General features: G+C 47.7%; 1 protein-coding gene across 1 annotated transcript in view; it reads right to left on the bottom strand.

The window, feature by feature from the left end:
* ADAMTSL3 (ADAMTS like 3) overlaps positions 1-15,317 on the bottom strand; it is a 235,757-nt gene that overhangs the window by 2,749 nt on the left and 217,691 nt on the right. Inside the window, exons 24-27 of the mRNA XM_081831893.1 lie at positions 14,342-14,525; positions 10,781-10,985; positions 6,234-6,334; positions 1,002-1,216 (exon numbers count right to left, since the gene is read on the bottom strand). Coding sequence (XP_081688019.1) covers positions 1,002-1,216; positions 6,234-6,334; positions 10,781-10,985; positions 14,342-14,525 — 705 coding nt within the window. The remainder of the gene's footprint in view (positions 1-1,001; positions 1,217-6,233; positions 6,335-10,780; positions 10,986-14,341; positions 14,526-15,317) is intronic.

The raw sequence follows: 15,317 nt of genomic DNA, 5'->3' as shown, positions 1-15,317 counted from the left end.
TGCGGGGATGGTTGGGGACTTGTGGGGATGGTTGGGGACAGGTGGGGATGGGTAGGGACGGGTGGGGACGGGTGGGGACTTGTGGGGACGGTTGGGGACGGGTGGGGGCGGGTGGGGATGGGTCGCAGCTGTACTTGTGGGCAGCCCAGCATCACAGAGAGAGTTGTCCAATCACTACGTCTTACACCTGAAACTGTTGCAACGTCATGCGTCAGCCGGACTCAAATAAAAAAACATTGACAAGCAACCCCACTAGGCTTGGGTTGGAGGCACGGCCCTGCATGAGAGCCAGAAGCACACGGGGCTCACTTCTCAGCCAGGCCAAGTGGCCTGCCCCTGCTCTCCGGGGCCTCCCGGCCCTTCTGGCCCACACTCCTCCTCTCAGTGCTGAGAACAGCGGGGGCGAGGAGCCCTTGGAAAACTGATAAAAGCGAGGGACCTGCTCCCTAGCAAAATATATTTATGATGAAGTTTTGTAAAAATAAGATAATGATTATAATATACATAATAATATAAAATATATGTGTATATGAACATATATAATATTACAATTAATATATATAATATCATATTATAATACTAATATAAACACCTATGTCAAATTTTTATTAAGGGGGGCACGTGTGGTGATGAGCCCGGGGTGTCTTACACAACTCGTGAATCGTTGAACACTACATCAAAAACTAATGATGGACTATATGCTGGCTAATTGGACATAATAATAAATTTAAAAAAATAGTAACAGGAAAAAAGGAAAAGAATCCCTATGGTAGCAGACGAGACCTCCCTCTGGGCAGAAGGGGAGTCCGTCATGGCCAGTTCCGCCGACACCCAGCTGGTTCTCCTGAGAACGCCGAGGCCCACCCACAGCAAAGCTGCTCATCTCCCAACGTCCCAGGATGTCCCCTGCGTCCCGAATGGCCGGTCAGCCAGGTGAGCGCCCCCGGGGCCTGGCTGGGGCAGGGCTGCCGCCGGTGGGGATACCTGAGAGGGCTACGTACTATCACAGAGAGGCCCAAGGCAGTGCCGCCAGGAAGCTGGTTTCTTTTTCTGCACACAGTGTCTCTCCGCCACAGGTCTGCAGCTCCTCGTGCGGACACAGTCGACTTTCCGAGACTGGAAGCCCCGGCCGCAGGCCGCCGTGCAGGGCCTCCAGGGGCCTGCGCTCCAACACGAGTCACAAGCCCCCGACGAGCAGTTCCTCCTCAAGGCGGGTCTGAAAGAGAAAAAAAGGAAAAAACAAGGGAAAAAAACAAACTGGAAAACGGAGAAGCAGGGTGTCACTTCTTGCTGGGATGAGCCTTCCAGCGAACTCTGTTTTCAGTACACTAAAGGCTTCCGGGTTAGGACCCTATTCGTCAGGTGTATGATTTGCATGGCGCGTGGTTGGTGACGCAGTCGTGACAAGGACAGGCAAGCAAACCACATGTTTCCACTCGCTTTCCACACCGAGTCAAGACACGCACCCCAAAGGATGCACTGTCCTGATAAGCCAGAGCAGGTCAGTTTAGGCAAGGAAGAGAGGAATGGCTCACAATCAGCCGCTTCAGATTTGCTAACAAACGTTCGGTTGTGTTTATCGAAGCACCTGGGGTAGATTCGGGTGTGAGAGTAAACGTGTGTGCGAGCGAGCTCGTCTGCGAAGGGACGGCACTCTAACAGAGTTAGGCCACACCATGACTCACAGTCAGAGTCAATAAAGACTGTTTGGGGGCAGGGATCTATCTCTGGTTCCTCACCCTTTCAAACAGAACAGAGTTCTGACTTTGCGCCCTCTGACTTTGGAAGATACTTAGTCTAGAAGAGAGAGCCAGCTTGGTGGACCCACTTTGGGGAAAATGCCCTTGTTCCCTGTGGCAGGGGTCCTGGGAGATTTCTCTGTACTACCCGGGACTGTCTCCCACCCCACAGGCGACTGAAAGACAGCCCTAGCTTCACCAAGCTGGTTCAATAACTGTTTTTCTTTCAGGAATTTGGAAGTTGCTGGAACAAGACCTGTAAACATGAAGGCTGGAGCAGTGCTGGCCATATTCTGCCACACGGGCCAGAGAACTAGAAAAAAAAAAATTCAGGAAAATAACAAAGAAGGAAGCAAAACACAGAGAGCTGCAGAGACCGGGGCGGGGGGGGGAACCCCAATGACTTCTCATTTCTTGGTCACAGTCCTTCCTGCGGTCTGATGGCATTCTCCCTTTGGATTCTTGGGGGCATTTTTGTGTTCCTGTAAGAGGCTCCTTACCAGCGCACATGATCTATAAGGAGTGTAGGAATGCCACTGGAAATATAGTAAGATGGAGAAAACGTCATAACCTGAGCGGCTCCAGGGAGAAGTTATTAGACAGTTGGAAGCAGTACTCTGAGTAGCCAGTAGGGGGAGACGCCATCAAAAGGTTTATTTGAACAACAGGGTCACACCAAACTATAGGATTTTACGAAGAAGAGGAGGGTAGCTTATTAATTACAGGGCTTTCGTTTTCCCCAGTGGGTATGAATCCTAGCGGCCAAAAGTGTAGTTGCTTTGGACAACTGAGCATAGACCCACTACTCCTCAGCCATCCCCCCCATGCAGAGATGAGCTTTTTCTACTGAAAAAATTGAATATTCACAGAACACACAAAAAATGTATTTTAAAAGGATACCAAATTGTTGTGCATGAGTGTTGGGTGGTCCCGTCTTAATAAGAAATCGCCCACCTTTTATGCATGTCATTCCGAGTCAACTCTGTTGTTTCCAGCCCAAAGGACCCTAACTAACACGGCTACCTTCTGTTCTGATGGAAGGCAGGGCCAGTGGGAAGTCAGAAGGAGCCCCAGAGCTTATGAAAGAGGACAGGACACAGGGGGCTAGAGATCAATGCTGCAGCTGCAGATCCAGAGGCTGGTCATCGAGGACCTGGTGAAAGAAAGGTCGGTCGGTCCAGCATAGAGCATCCCACGTCCTCCTGGCCAGGGACAGGCCTGGGGACGGGGATGCCCCAGCTAGGGGGACACAGTCTGGGCGCCAGCACTGTGCACACGTGTGCATGCGCGGCTCACATGCTCTCCTGTCTAAAACATGAAAGCGGACACGGCACCAAAAGGCACAAAGTCCCCCTGTTCTCCTAGTCTCCCCAATGTCTCATCACTGTTCAGTCGAACTCCTCTCCTACCTCAGACCACCCCTTTCCCCATCAGCCAGATGCAACCACGGACTCCAGCGGACAGATTCCGAGCCTGACCGTCATCCCAAGGGCCCGGCAGCTTTAAAGAGATGCAGATGGCCAGGCTCCACTCCCAAAGATTCCCATTCATGTAGTCCCAGGCAAGGACCGAGAATCCTTACTGTAAAGAAACGTCCCAGATAATTCCAAGGAATCACCGCTTTGGAAGCAAACTCCCTGTGTCTGGAAGCGCTGCCTCGGGGCCCCGAGTTGTATGTGTGCCGCGCTCCCCGGCTAATTCGCACCCTCTCTGTCACAATTCCACGCCCCCCAGGCCCCTCCCAGGGAATCTTTCTTCTTCTATTTCTTTTAAACATTTTTGACGTTTTCAGTTCATCTTTTTCTTTTCTTTTTTTTTTTAAAGATTTTATTTATTTATTTGAGCGAGAGCTCGAACACAAGCAGGGGGGAGGCGCAGAGGGAGAGGGAGAAGCAGGCTCTCTGTGGAGCAGGGAGCCCGATGTGGGGCTCGATCCCAGGACCCTGGGATCATGACCTGAGCCGAAGGCAGATGCTTAACTGACTGAGCCACCCAGGAACCCCCACATCTCTGTCTCTAAAGCCCCATTTGGCCATGTATTGAGCCTCCTGATAGATCCTTCCATGCTTCTATCCTCTCCACTATATTTCTGCTTCTTGTTTTCGCTGCCAGTGGTTAGAAAGCATGTGGCACGTCCAGTGTGGGTCCTGAAGGAAGGACACCATGGCTGGAGCGCCAAGAGTGAGCGGGTGTGAGGTTTGGGATGCGGCTGTGAAGGGAGGGAAGGGGGTGCCTGGGTGGCTCAGTCGGTTGAGTGTGTGAATCTTGATTTCAGCTCAGGTGGTGGTCTTGGGGTCGTGGGATCAAGCCCCGTGTCTGACTCCTCGCTCAACAGGGAGTCTGTTTGAGATTCTCTCTCTCTCTCCTTCTGCCTCTCCCCCATGGTTTCCCTCTCTCTCTAATCTCTCTTCTCTAAAAATAAATAAATAAATTCTTTAAAAAATAAATAAATAAAGGGAGGGAAGTGTTTACCGTGTGGCATTTTCTAGGTCACATTACAGACTTTGGTCACCCTTCTTCCAAAGAGCAAGTGAGGTCTCTAAAGTGGTGGTGGTGGTATGATCAGATTTGATTTTGGAAAGGACCGCTCAGGCTGGGATGGTTTGGCTACAGGTAATTGTGGTAGAGATGGAAAAAAAGTAGATGGGTTTGAGAAAATATTACAAGGAGCCAAAAGGTATATAAAAAGTTATCAGAGGGGCACCTGGGTGGCTCAGTCGGTTGAGCGTCTGACTCTTGATTTGGGCTCAGGTCATGATCTCAGGGCCGTGAGACTGAACCCTGTGTTGGGCTCCACGCTGAGGGGGGATCTGCTTAATATTCTCTCTCACCCTCTGTCTCTGCCTCTCCCCTCTGCTTGCGAGCATGTGCATGTGCTGTCCCTCTCGCTCACTCTCTCTAAAAAAAAAAAGTAATCAGAAAAGTACAAATTACAATAGGATGTAATTTTTCACCCTGCAGATGGGCACAATTTTTAAAGACTGAAAACCCATATAATGTTCATGAAAAAGTTAAATGTCCATCAGCAATGGAATGAGGTAATAATGTTAAATACAACAATGAAAAAGAGCAAAGTGCATCTTAGGTACTAAGATGGGGAAAAAGTCTATAATGTATTGATAAGGAGAAAAAGCAAGTTTCAGAAAAGTACATCAGTATGTTAAAAAAGAAAGCTCAGTCCACGTACGCGTTTGTGTCGGAAGTCTATCTTTGAGAATGCAAAGTGAAACATCTGGGGTGATCCATAGCAGTCTGTGTGTGGTCTCTATCTTCTCAGCAAAAGACAAAACTAGGTTGCCTATTGAGAAGGAGGGCAGCAGTTCCATTTTCCACTTGAGGAAAATAGTTCTGGCTTGAGTTGTGTTGTGGGGAATAGGAAACACAGAAGATTCTACATTGCCAAACCCTACTGAAGGCTCAAAATGGAAACTGAGCCAACTGTCAAGGTCATCTCATTTTCTCTGGCAACACTCCGGGTGGGGAGGAGGGAAAGGGAGCCATATTTCGAGCATCTTCTATGACCCAGGCTGCTTAGGTGCTTTCACACTAAGCCAACTACTCAAAACCTCGCAACCATAATTTTATGTGGACAGTAATACCCCGTTTTGCAGATCAGAAGGCTGGGTAGCCCGGGTCACACAGGAAGAGAGTGGGAGAATTCCACATTCCCTCATTAGTGTGCTTTCTGGCTCTCTCCCCACACCCCGCTGGCTGGGGCGCGCTCCTCTGGGACGGCGGAGTCGCCAGGTGGAAGGAGCCCGGGTCTCAGGGTGACCTCGTGGAACGCCCCTCTACCCCAAACCGAGCACCAGCTTTGACTCCTACACAAGAGAAAAGCAAACTCTTTTCGAGTTTAAGCCCCTTTACGAGGTAAAAGCTTGTTTCATTCTCTGCTACACTGCTGTGCCAACATCTTCATCAAAATAGTTTCTAGGGGCGCCTGGGTGGCTCAGTTGGTTAAGCGTCTGCCTTCAGCTCTGGTCATGATCCCAGGGTCCTGGGATCAAGTCCCGCATCGGGCTCCCTGCTCGGTGGGAAGCCTGCTTCTCCCTCTCCTTCTGTGCTCTCTCTCTCATGCTCTCTCTCAAGTAAATAAATAAAATCTTAAAAAAAAAAAAACAAACAGTTTCTAGACAGAGGAATACAGCAATCCACTGAAAACATTAGGAAGATTTAATCTGTAAACTTAAATATCATTAGGCTTGACCAGCTTTGTATATAGAGGGAAAAATATCTGTCCTCAAGGCTACTCTTTTTTTCTCTTTGGGGTGTCCCTCTCTAAATATGTTTAACGACCAAATAACTTGTAATTATAATAGTGCATATTAATTAATATTTCAGTATAATGTATACTGTCGAGGATGGTACTATAAGAAATCATCATTGGATAGGAACTGTCAATTGTGAAAGGCAGGGGACAGGAGAAGTCATTCCATTTTCAGGCAGTCACAACCACGGACTGAGGCAAGAGAGGGTTCTGGGCCGAGTCAGTACCTCCTTCTGTCATCACAGCGGGGGTCAGAGCTGTTGTGATGTTGACAAACTGCATACTGCCGCTGCATCCTCCCAGTGCGACCCAGGCAACGTGCTGGACACTGGAACAGAAGCACAGCGCAGCATAAACAACCTGTGAGCTCACGCCTGCCGTGGTACCAAGGTCATGCACTGAGGGGGAGCTGGTGGTCCCCAGGGGAAGTCAGGGAGGATGGGAGTGCAGCTCTGAGGACGAGACAGCCCTCCCTCAGAGCCAGGAAGATACCTGAGCATCTTCCTCCCCCACTTCCCCCTCCAGCCCCCCGAAACTTAGACCATCTCTGGGGAGAAGGGAAAAGGACGGGGTCAGTCTGTAATTGACGGGGCTTCGGTCCAGAAATGACATTGCTTAAAACCATAAGCAACTGCCAACTTTGGGTTTTCCTGCTCTGAGCAAAAGTGAGTTAAGGTGAGTTCAATTAAAGAAAAAAATTTTTTTCTGACATGGGGTTCTTACATTTTCATGTAGTCATAATACATATTAATTTTTCCTTATACTCTGTTTAATGCTTGAAAAGGCCTTTCCCATCACACTGGTTCTATTTTCATTCACCTTCCCGGTCACGTCCTTTGTAGCACAAAAGCTTTTAATTTTTACATTGCCCAATGTAACTTTTTGTTGTTGTAGCTTGTGTTTTTGGTGTCATATCTAAAAAACCACTTCCTAATCCAAGGCATGACAATTTATGTCTACATTTCTTCCAAGAGCTTTATAGTTTTAGCTCTTAAATTTAGGTCTTTGATCCACTTTGAGTTAATTTTTTGCATATGGCATAAGCTAGGGTCCAACTTCATTTTTCTGTGTGTGTGGATATCCAGTTTTCCGGCACCATTTGTCAAAGAGATTATTCTTTCTCCAATGAATGGTCTTGTCACCCTCGTATGAAACCAACTGACACAGATCTAGAAATTTCTCTCTCGACCTTAAATTCTATTCCAGCAACCTATATGTCTATCCCCTGTCAGCACCACACTGTCTTGATTACTACAGCTCTGTAGTAAGTTTGGAAACCAACAAGTTGGAGCCCTCCAACCTTGTTCTTTTTTCAAGATTGATTTGGTTATTCTGGGTCCTTTATATTTCCATTTGAATTTTAGGATCAGCTTGTCAATTTCTGCAGAGAATCCAGCTGGGATTTTTACGGGGATTGTGTTGAATCTGTAGATCAATTAGGAAAGCATGGTCAGCTTAACATTAAGTGATCTGATCCATAAATATGGGATGTCTTTCCATTCATTTAGATCTTCTCTAATTTCTTCAAAAAACCTATTGTAGTTTAACACTATTTTTTTAAACCATTCTTCCGTTTTGGTTAATTACCATTGAACTTTAAAACCACTTAACACGGGTCTGTCCTCTCATTTCACTGCATGACTCAGGGTTACTCCTGCACCAACACTACATTATTTTACTTACATCAGATAACATCAGCTAAAGAAGGTCTGTCCACCCCTCTAAAAGTTGTCTTTCCTAAAAATTTCCTGTGCTCATTTGTTCTCCCACATGAATGTCAGAATTACCTTAAGTTCCAAAAAAAGAATTCTACTGTAGTCTTTGTTGGAATTCTATTATGTGTTTCAGTTCATTTAAGGGAGCAGACATCTTTACAGTACGGAGAATACCTTTATTTGTCCTACTTTTTCTTTACATGTTTCAACAGTGTGTTCTATTTCTCTTTACGGGTTCTGTTTTGGTTAATTTTATGTGTCAGCTTGGCTAGGCCATGGTGTGCCCAGATATTTGGCCAAGCAGTATTCCAAGTGCTTCTGGGAGGATGTTTCTGGAGGAGATTAACATTTAAATCAGTACTCGAGGGAAAGCAGATTGTTCTCTCTAATGTGGGTGGGCCTCACCCAATCAGTTGATGGGCTGAATAGGCCCCAGAAAAGGAAGAGGGAATTCCTCCCCAAGTAAAAGGGAATTCCTCCTGACTGACTGTCTTTGAACTGGGATATTGGCTTTTTCCTGCTTTTGGACTTGAACTGAAACACTGGTTCTTCCTGGGTCTGTAGCCTGTTGGCTTCTGAGCTGGAATGACACACTCAGCCGTCCTGGATCTTCCAGCTTCCTGACTCACCCTGCGGCTCTTGGGAGTTGTCAAGCTCCATAACTGCATTAACTCATTAACTCATGCACACACACAGACACACACACACCCCAACACCCTATTGGTTCTGTTTCCCTGGAGGACCCTGGCTAATACAGATATATAGATTTTGGTCCTAATCTTAGAACAAATATCTAAAACTGTGTTAGTGGCTCTGGAACTGGGTGATGGGTAAAGGTTGGAAGAGTTTTGAGGTACATGCCAGAAAAAGCTAGACTACCTTGAAGGGCACGTTGTTAGAAATGCGAACATTTAAGAGGACTCTGAAGAGGTTTCAGGTAGAAGTAAGGAACATGCTTACTGGGAACTGAAGGAAAGGTGATCGTCCTTCTCAAATGGCAAAAACTTGGGGCACTTGGGTGGCTCAGTTGGTTGAGCTTCCAACTCTTGGTTTCAGCTCAGATCATGATCTCAGGGTCATGAGACCGAGCCCTGAGTTGGGCTCTGTGCTCACTGGGGAGTCTGCTTGAGATTCTCTCTCTCCCTCTCCCCCCTTCCCCCACTCACACTCTTTCTCTCTCTCTAATAAATAAATAAATCTTAAAAAAAAAATAAAATGGCAAAAACTTGGCCGAATTGTGTTCTAGTGTTTTGTGGATGATAGAACTTGCAAGTGATGAAACTGGGTATTTCACTGGGGAGATTTCTAAGCAAAGTGTTCAGGGTGCCACCCGGCTTCCCCTTAGTGCTTACAGCAGAATGTGAGTGGACAGATAAACTGAAGGAATCATTAAACAAAAAGGAATCATAACTGGAGGATTCGGAAAATTCTCAGTCCATCCATATTTCAAAGAATGAGAAAGTATGTTCTGGAAGGAACACGAATGGTGTGGCTGGACAATCACTCCATAAGGAGATTCCCCATGGAGTTAATCAGCCATCCCAGCGGAAGCCAGGAATAGAGATAGGATTGTACCAGGAGAGACACTGAAGGGACCCAGTTAAGGAAGGCTTTAGAAACTGTGGATTCTACAGGATGGGATAAAGCCATTCAGCTGCAAACATGCTTTATCCTTCAGGAAGAGAGAAGAATGACCCCAGATTCAGAGCTCACCAGGGATGCCGCTCCCAGGACAGGCCCCGGGGGAGGGGGAGGCTGTTCCCTCGATTTCCGCGGGCCCCGCTGCCCCCGCCTAGTGCTTCAGGAGCAGGGCCCCTCCAAAGAGCCACGTGGGAAAGGCTGCTGTCTGGGGCCATGGGGCAATGCCACTGCCCTGGTGGGTCTGGAGGGCAGAGCGTCAAGCCAAAGAGGATTATTCTCCAAGTGTTAGGATCTAATGGAATTAGTCCTGCTAAATTTTGGACTTGACTGGGACCCACCGCCCGTTTCCTCTTCTGATTTCTCTGGTTTGGAAAGGGAACGTCTGTCCTCTGCTTGTCGCATCACTGTATTTTGGAAGTATGTAACTTGTCTGCCTTCACAGGTTCACAGGGAGAGAGGAATTCTGCGTCAGGACGGCTCACTTCTTACCCATTCCTAATTTAGATGACATTTGGTGAGACTTTGGATTTGAATTGAGGACAGAATGGGTCAAGGCTTCTAAGGATATTGGGATGGGATGAATGTACTTTGTATACAAGAAGGACATGAATTTAGGGGAGGGGGCAGAGGGCGGAATGTTATGGACCAAACTGTGTCCCCTCAAAATTTGTATGTGGTAGCCCTAACCCCCATTGTGACTGTATTTGGGGACAGGTTCTATAAGGAGGTATTAACAGTGAAATGCTGTCATAAAGGTGGGGCCTTAAGCTGCTAGGAATAGTGTCCTTACAAGAAGAGGAAGAGACAGAAGTCTCTCTCTCAGTCTCTCTCTGCACAGAGAAGAGTCCATGTGAGGACCCAGTGAGAAGACAGCTGTCTTTAAGAGGGAAAGTGAGGTCTTACAAAACCAACCCTGACAGAACCTTGACCTTGGACTTCCAGCCTCCAGAACTGTGAGAAAATAAACTTTTGCTCTCCGCGGCGCCCAGTCTGTGGTATTTTGTTACGGGGCAGCCCTAGTAGACTAACTAGGTTCCTAGACATTTCTTTAGACTTTTTTTTCCCAAATATTTTTTACTTATAATGTTGTTCAAGGTGGCGTTTGGGATACGGGCTATGAGACTTCTGTGCCCATATTACTAATGATCCTCTGCTCCCTTCTCGAAGCCTGCTCTTACTCCTTCTGCCCCAGACCAGCCAATCTTGGAACTTCTGTCACCGAACTACTCTATTCAAAGAAGCCAACTTTGGTTCACCTTTATACTGGAAGACAGAGACACCGTGATTTCCACATCTAATCCTTGAGGTCAGACACATCCATCCACTTCAGAGATCAATCAGATGTTTCCCCCCAAATTAAAAAAATATATACATATATGATTACATTACTGTCAAAGCACTAGATCTGTCCGCCGTACCTGGCCCCCTGGCTCAACGACCCACTGGCCGCAAGGATGACCGGAACACGGCCTTCTTCCCGGAGGCCGCTCTCGGGGAGCACACGCTCTCGGAGACATCACCTGCCTAGTGCCATCGGCTGTGGTGCGTCTGCAGGTCACTTGCCGACTGTGGAACCCTTCGCCGCAAGACACAGAGCACTCGGACCACGCGCTCGTGAACCACCTGGGAATAAAAACTACAGCAGCTCAGTGAGGACTGGAATGTCAGCCCCTGCAGGGAGTGTCTTGAACGTCGATGCTAACATTGTGAGCGTCTGGGGGCCGTCACATGTCTCGAGGGGAATGAACCGCAGCGCCGATAACTCCTGGCTCTCTGCTCAGATTTCCTTTTTGTTCAGGGGAGCGACAGAATTACCAGGGAGAGACAAGGAACACAGGGGTGGGGCCGGGCCGTCTGCAAGGATATGAGAGCTGGCACTGGCGGGGCCCCAGAGAGCACAGCTAGGGGAAAATTGGGCGGAAATCTCAAAAAGGTGGATTGCAGCTCACTGAAACCAAAGGGAAGAAAATATTTTTAAAGCACCTATGTGCTATTTGCTCTGGGAGATGTTTACATGTTATTCCCATTCTTTGTAGGGAAGAAACCAATGTCCAAAGGGGTAAATAAGTCGGTTACGGTCACATAACCACAAGCCAACAGAGCTGGGGTTGGATACCGGGTTTATTTGACCCTAAGTTCCCACTTTCATGACAGAGAACGCTCGGAGCTGGACACCTTTGGGATACTGAGTGCTCTATCATGGAGGATGTTCAAGCTCTGCTGGGATCCTACCGAGCAGGGGCTCCTAACCTGAGCTCTAGGGTGCTCCAAGAGACGGCGGACCTGGACAGGCAAAGAATTACCTCTTCGTTGGGGCGCCTGGGTGGCTCAGTCGGTTAAGCGACTGCCTTCGGCTCGGGTCATGATCCTGGAGTCCCGGGATCGAGTCCCGCATCAGGCTCCCTGCTCGGCGGGGAGTCTGCTTCTCCCTCTGACCCTCCCCCCTCTCATGTGTTCTCTCATTCTCTCTCTTTCAAATAAATAAATAAAATCTTTAAAAAAAAAAAAAAAGAATTACCTCTTCGTTGTCATTGAGCTACAAGTGAAATGTAGTGTTCCTTTAGTTATAAAAATGTCAGCCAGAAAACACAGTAGTATTAGCCCTGTCTGTGATTTTGTTACCAATGGAGACCATAGATATTTTTACATGACCTTACAATTGTGGAAGGCATCTCAAAAAGTTATTTATATTTATCACCACTTCAAAATTAACGTACTGCTCGATATTAGTGTATCAACAGAGAGGCAAATCTATTACCGTATCATCATTTTTCAACATGATGATGCTGTACTTCAATGTTACTGGTTTCGTGATCGAATGTATTCTATTTTACAGATTTAAAACCCTCGTCCTGGGAACGGATCCCCAGGCTTCTCCAGAAACCAGAGGCGTCCACAGCATAGAGAGATGAAGGACCCTCAGTGCGAGAGCCCTAGGGTTACAAGACTTCAAGGTGCCTCTCGTAGGTGTGAAAGTAGATGGCCGCTTATCCTAGGCAGGTGCACAGCTGGAGAATATGTAATAAACACGGCAGCTGATACATTTGTCTCCACTTTGTAAGAATCAAGAATTGGCATAACCAGCTCCCCCGAGTTACTGTAGCATCAGTTCGCTGCTTCTCCAGGGACAGATGACTCAGCGCAAGACCTTCCTCTGAAGCACAGGACGGGTACCGAGAGACATGTCAGCCACCGACAGCCACAGCCTTGCGAGAACATGCTCCCAGGTATCTGCTTTGTTTGCCAGGGTGACCCTGTCTCCCACTCCTCTCCAAGGCCCAGGTCAGCAGATTAGCGTGGGCATTTGAGCGAGGGCAGCGAACTCTCTAACGAAGTATCCATCTCAGTCGTGCTCCAGAAATGCTACTGTTATTATTATTTTTATTTTATTTTATTTTTTAAGATTTTATTTATTCATTCATGAGAGACAGAGAGAGAGAGAGGCAGAGGGAGAAGCAGGCTCCCAAGGAGCAGGGAGCCCGATGCGGGACTCGATCCCAGGACCCTGGGATCATGACCTGAGCCAAAGGCAGACGCTTAACCATCTGAGCCACCCAGGCGCCCTATTATTATTTTTATTTTATTTTATTTTACTGGGGATTATGGTGCCATTTGGTCAGTTACCTGCTAGGGACTCTGTGATTCAATCATTCACTCGTTCACTCCACACATATCTGTGGAGGGTGCATAATGGGGGCAGAGATTGTGCTAAGTGCTGGGAATAAAGTGTTCTGCAAACAGCTGTGGATTTACCCTCCTGGGCTGGACAGTCTAGTGTGAGACAGACCATGGTAAGAGCTATGAACACGAATGGTAACAAATTATGAAACACATACAGCACAGGAGCTTGGCTGAGCTTGGAGGGGAAGGTTAGGGATAGTTTCCCTGAAAAGAAATGAACAGAAATAACTAAGTGGAAAGAGAGGGAACAGTGTTCTAGGCAGAGGGAATAGCATGTGCAAAGGCTCTGAGTTGGGAGAAAGACACATCTCAGAGACAAAAAGACAGCATGGAGTGGAGATCAGATAACCAGGCTGGGACAGAATGGCAGCCTGAGGCACAAGCACAGAGGGACTTCTGTTCTCTCGCTCCAGAATTCAGTCAGGCAGCAAATACGCACTGAGCACTAGGGTGTGTGAGGCACTGGTTTAGACACGGGGTGAACAAAATAAGCGAGACAGACGTGTTCCCAGTGCTAGGGATTTTCGGCCTTTGTCAAAGTGTTTGAAAGGTTTTAAACAAAGAGGCATCTCGGTGAATTTGTGTTTCAAAGACGACTCTGTTTACACATGGGACGAGCACTCTAGGGAGGGAGACAGGAATCAGGAGGATCCTGGAGCCGTCCACATGAGGAACCTGATGGCGTGAGCTCCCGGGGGAACGGAGGAACTGGACAAGAATGGATGGAAGTGAGAGAAACAGGGGCGTCTGGGATGCAGTCACTGGATCTGGAGGCCTGGGGACAGACCAGGTTTGGTGGAGATCATGAGTTTGATTTTGGACATTTTTAAATTATTGATTTCTATCTATTACCTAGAAAGGTTATGAATGGTTTTGACCTCTGGGGTGGAATTTAAGGAATGGCATTTTGAACGGGACCTCCAGTGATGCTGGCCCACTGTGCCATCTCGAGGCAAACCCACGGGACCAGCTCTACTAAGGACCAGATAACCCTGTGAGTGTAGGAAACAGATGCGGGTAGCGGTCAAGAGCGGAGGCTCTGAACACAGATCATCTCGATTTGAATTCTGGCCCTTGTAACTGGGCAGCTTCAGGGTGCTTTCCCACCTGTGAAATAGGAAGCTAACAACATGTACCTCCAAGGTGATGGTGAAGTGGTCCACGTAAGCACTTAGCAAAATGCCCGATGCAGAGTACACACTGTACATACCACAGTGATTGCATTGGGAAATCCAAATTACCATGCCTTCTAACCCGAGCAAAAACCTGGTACTGATACGAAGAGTGACCACACGTACCTTGAGGGGCAGTCCCGGATGTTACAGGGCTGAAACCCAGCCAGCGGCTTCGGGAGGTGTTGGCAAAAGGCCTCACTCACTTCCTGCCCGTTGGCCATCACACACTGGGGTCTCTGGACTCGGGCTCCCAAGTGGCCGCAGGTGGCAGAACAATGTGTCCAGTTACTGAGCTCCCAAAAAGGCTCTGCAGAAAGGAAATGAAATGTCATGACAGCCCTGAATGAGATATGATGATGGGGCTGGAAGGGACATGGCCACAGACCACCAGGAGCTGTTTTCTGGTTGGCTGCCCATCTGCTTCTTTGAGAAGCACTCGGAGAGTACGCCATCACCTAGTGGAAGGCCTCCTTTACATTTCATGTTTCCTCCACTGACTTATTGTCCTCACTGGTGGGAATGGTGGCCAGCTTGGGGCCCTTGGACCACAGTCTGGGAGAGGTGCTATTGGAGGCCAGCCGGACTTGCCAGAAAAATCCCAGAAAGAGGGAGGAGGTGCTCCGTGCAGTGGGCTGGCTCCTCAGTATTCTCCAAGCAGAGCCAAGAGGACGAGAGAGGAGGGTGTCTCCAGGGGATGCTCTCACAGGTTCTATTTCTCAAATGTAGGCCAGGCGGAGAAATGAAAGACCGTTTAGCAGGGACCAGGGATTAAGCAGTCAGGTTAAAAATGCATTTCATTCCATTCTTACTTTTCCATTAATTCTTATCTAAACTTCAACTTACTCCTGGAACTGCATAAATAATTTGTCATGGAGACATCTGGGAAGGTAAAAATGAGAGTTTCCTTTAGCAAAGTTGAAGCTGACCACCTCCAGTAATTATGGCTTTTTAATTTTAGTCTTCATTCCAAACAGCCTTTCCCTTCCTTTTTGACACTTGGTAAAAAGACGAGGTACAATACGATGATGACAGATTTGTGTGTGACCACAGAAGGTGCCAGATTTTCCCGTCACAATCACAAGTAATTGATAGCTACCAG

This window comes from Leptonychotes weddellii, chromosome 9, assembly GCF_054177405.1.
Source record: "Leptonychotes weddellii isolate Sample4059 chromosome 9, ASM5417740v2, whole genome shotgun sequence".
NCBI classification, from domain to species: Eukaryota; Metazoa; Chordata; class Mammalia; order Carnivora; family Phocidae; genus Leptonychotes; species Leptonychotes weddellii.
The sequence above is the reverse complement of the archived record's forward strand: the minus strand, read 5'-3'. Positions and strand labels throughout refer to the sequence as shown.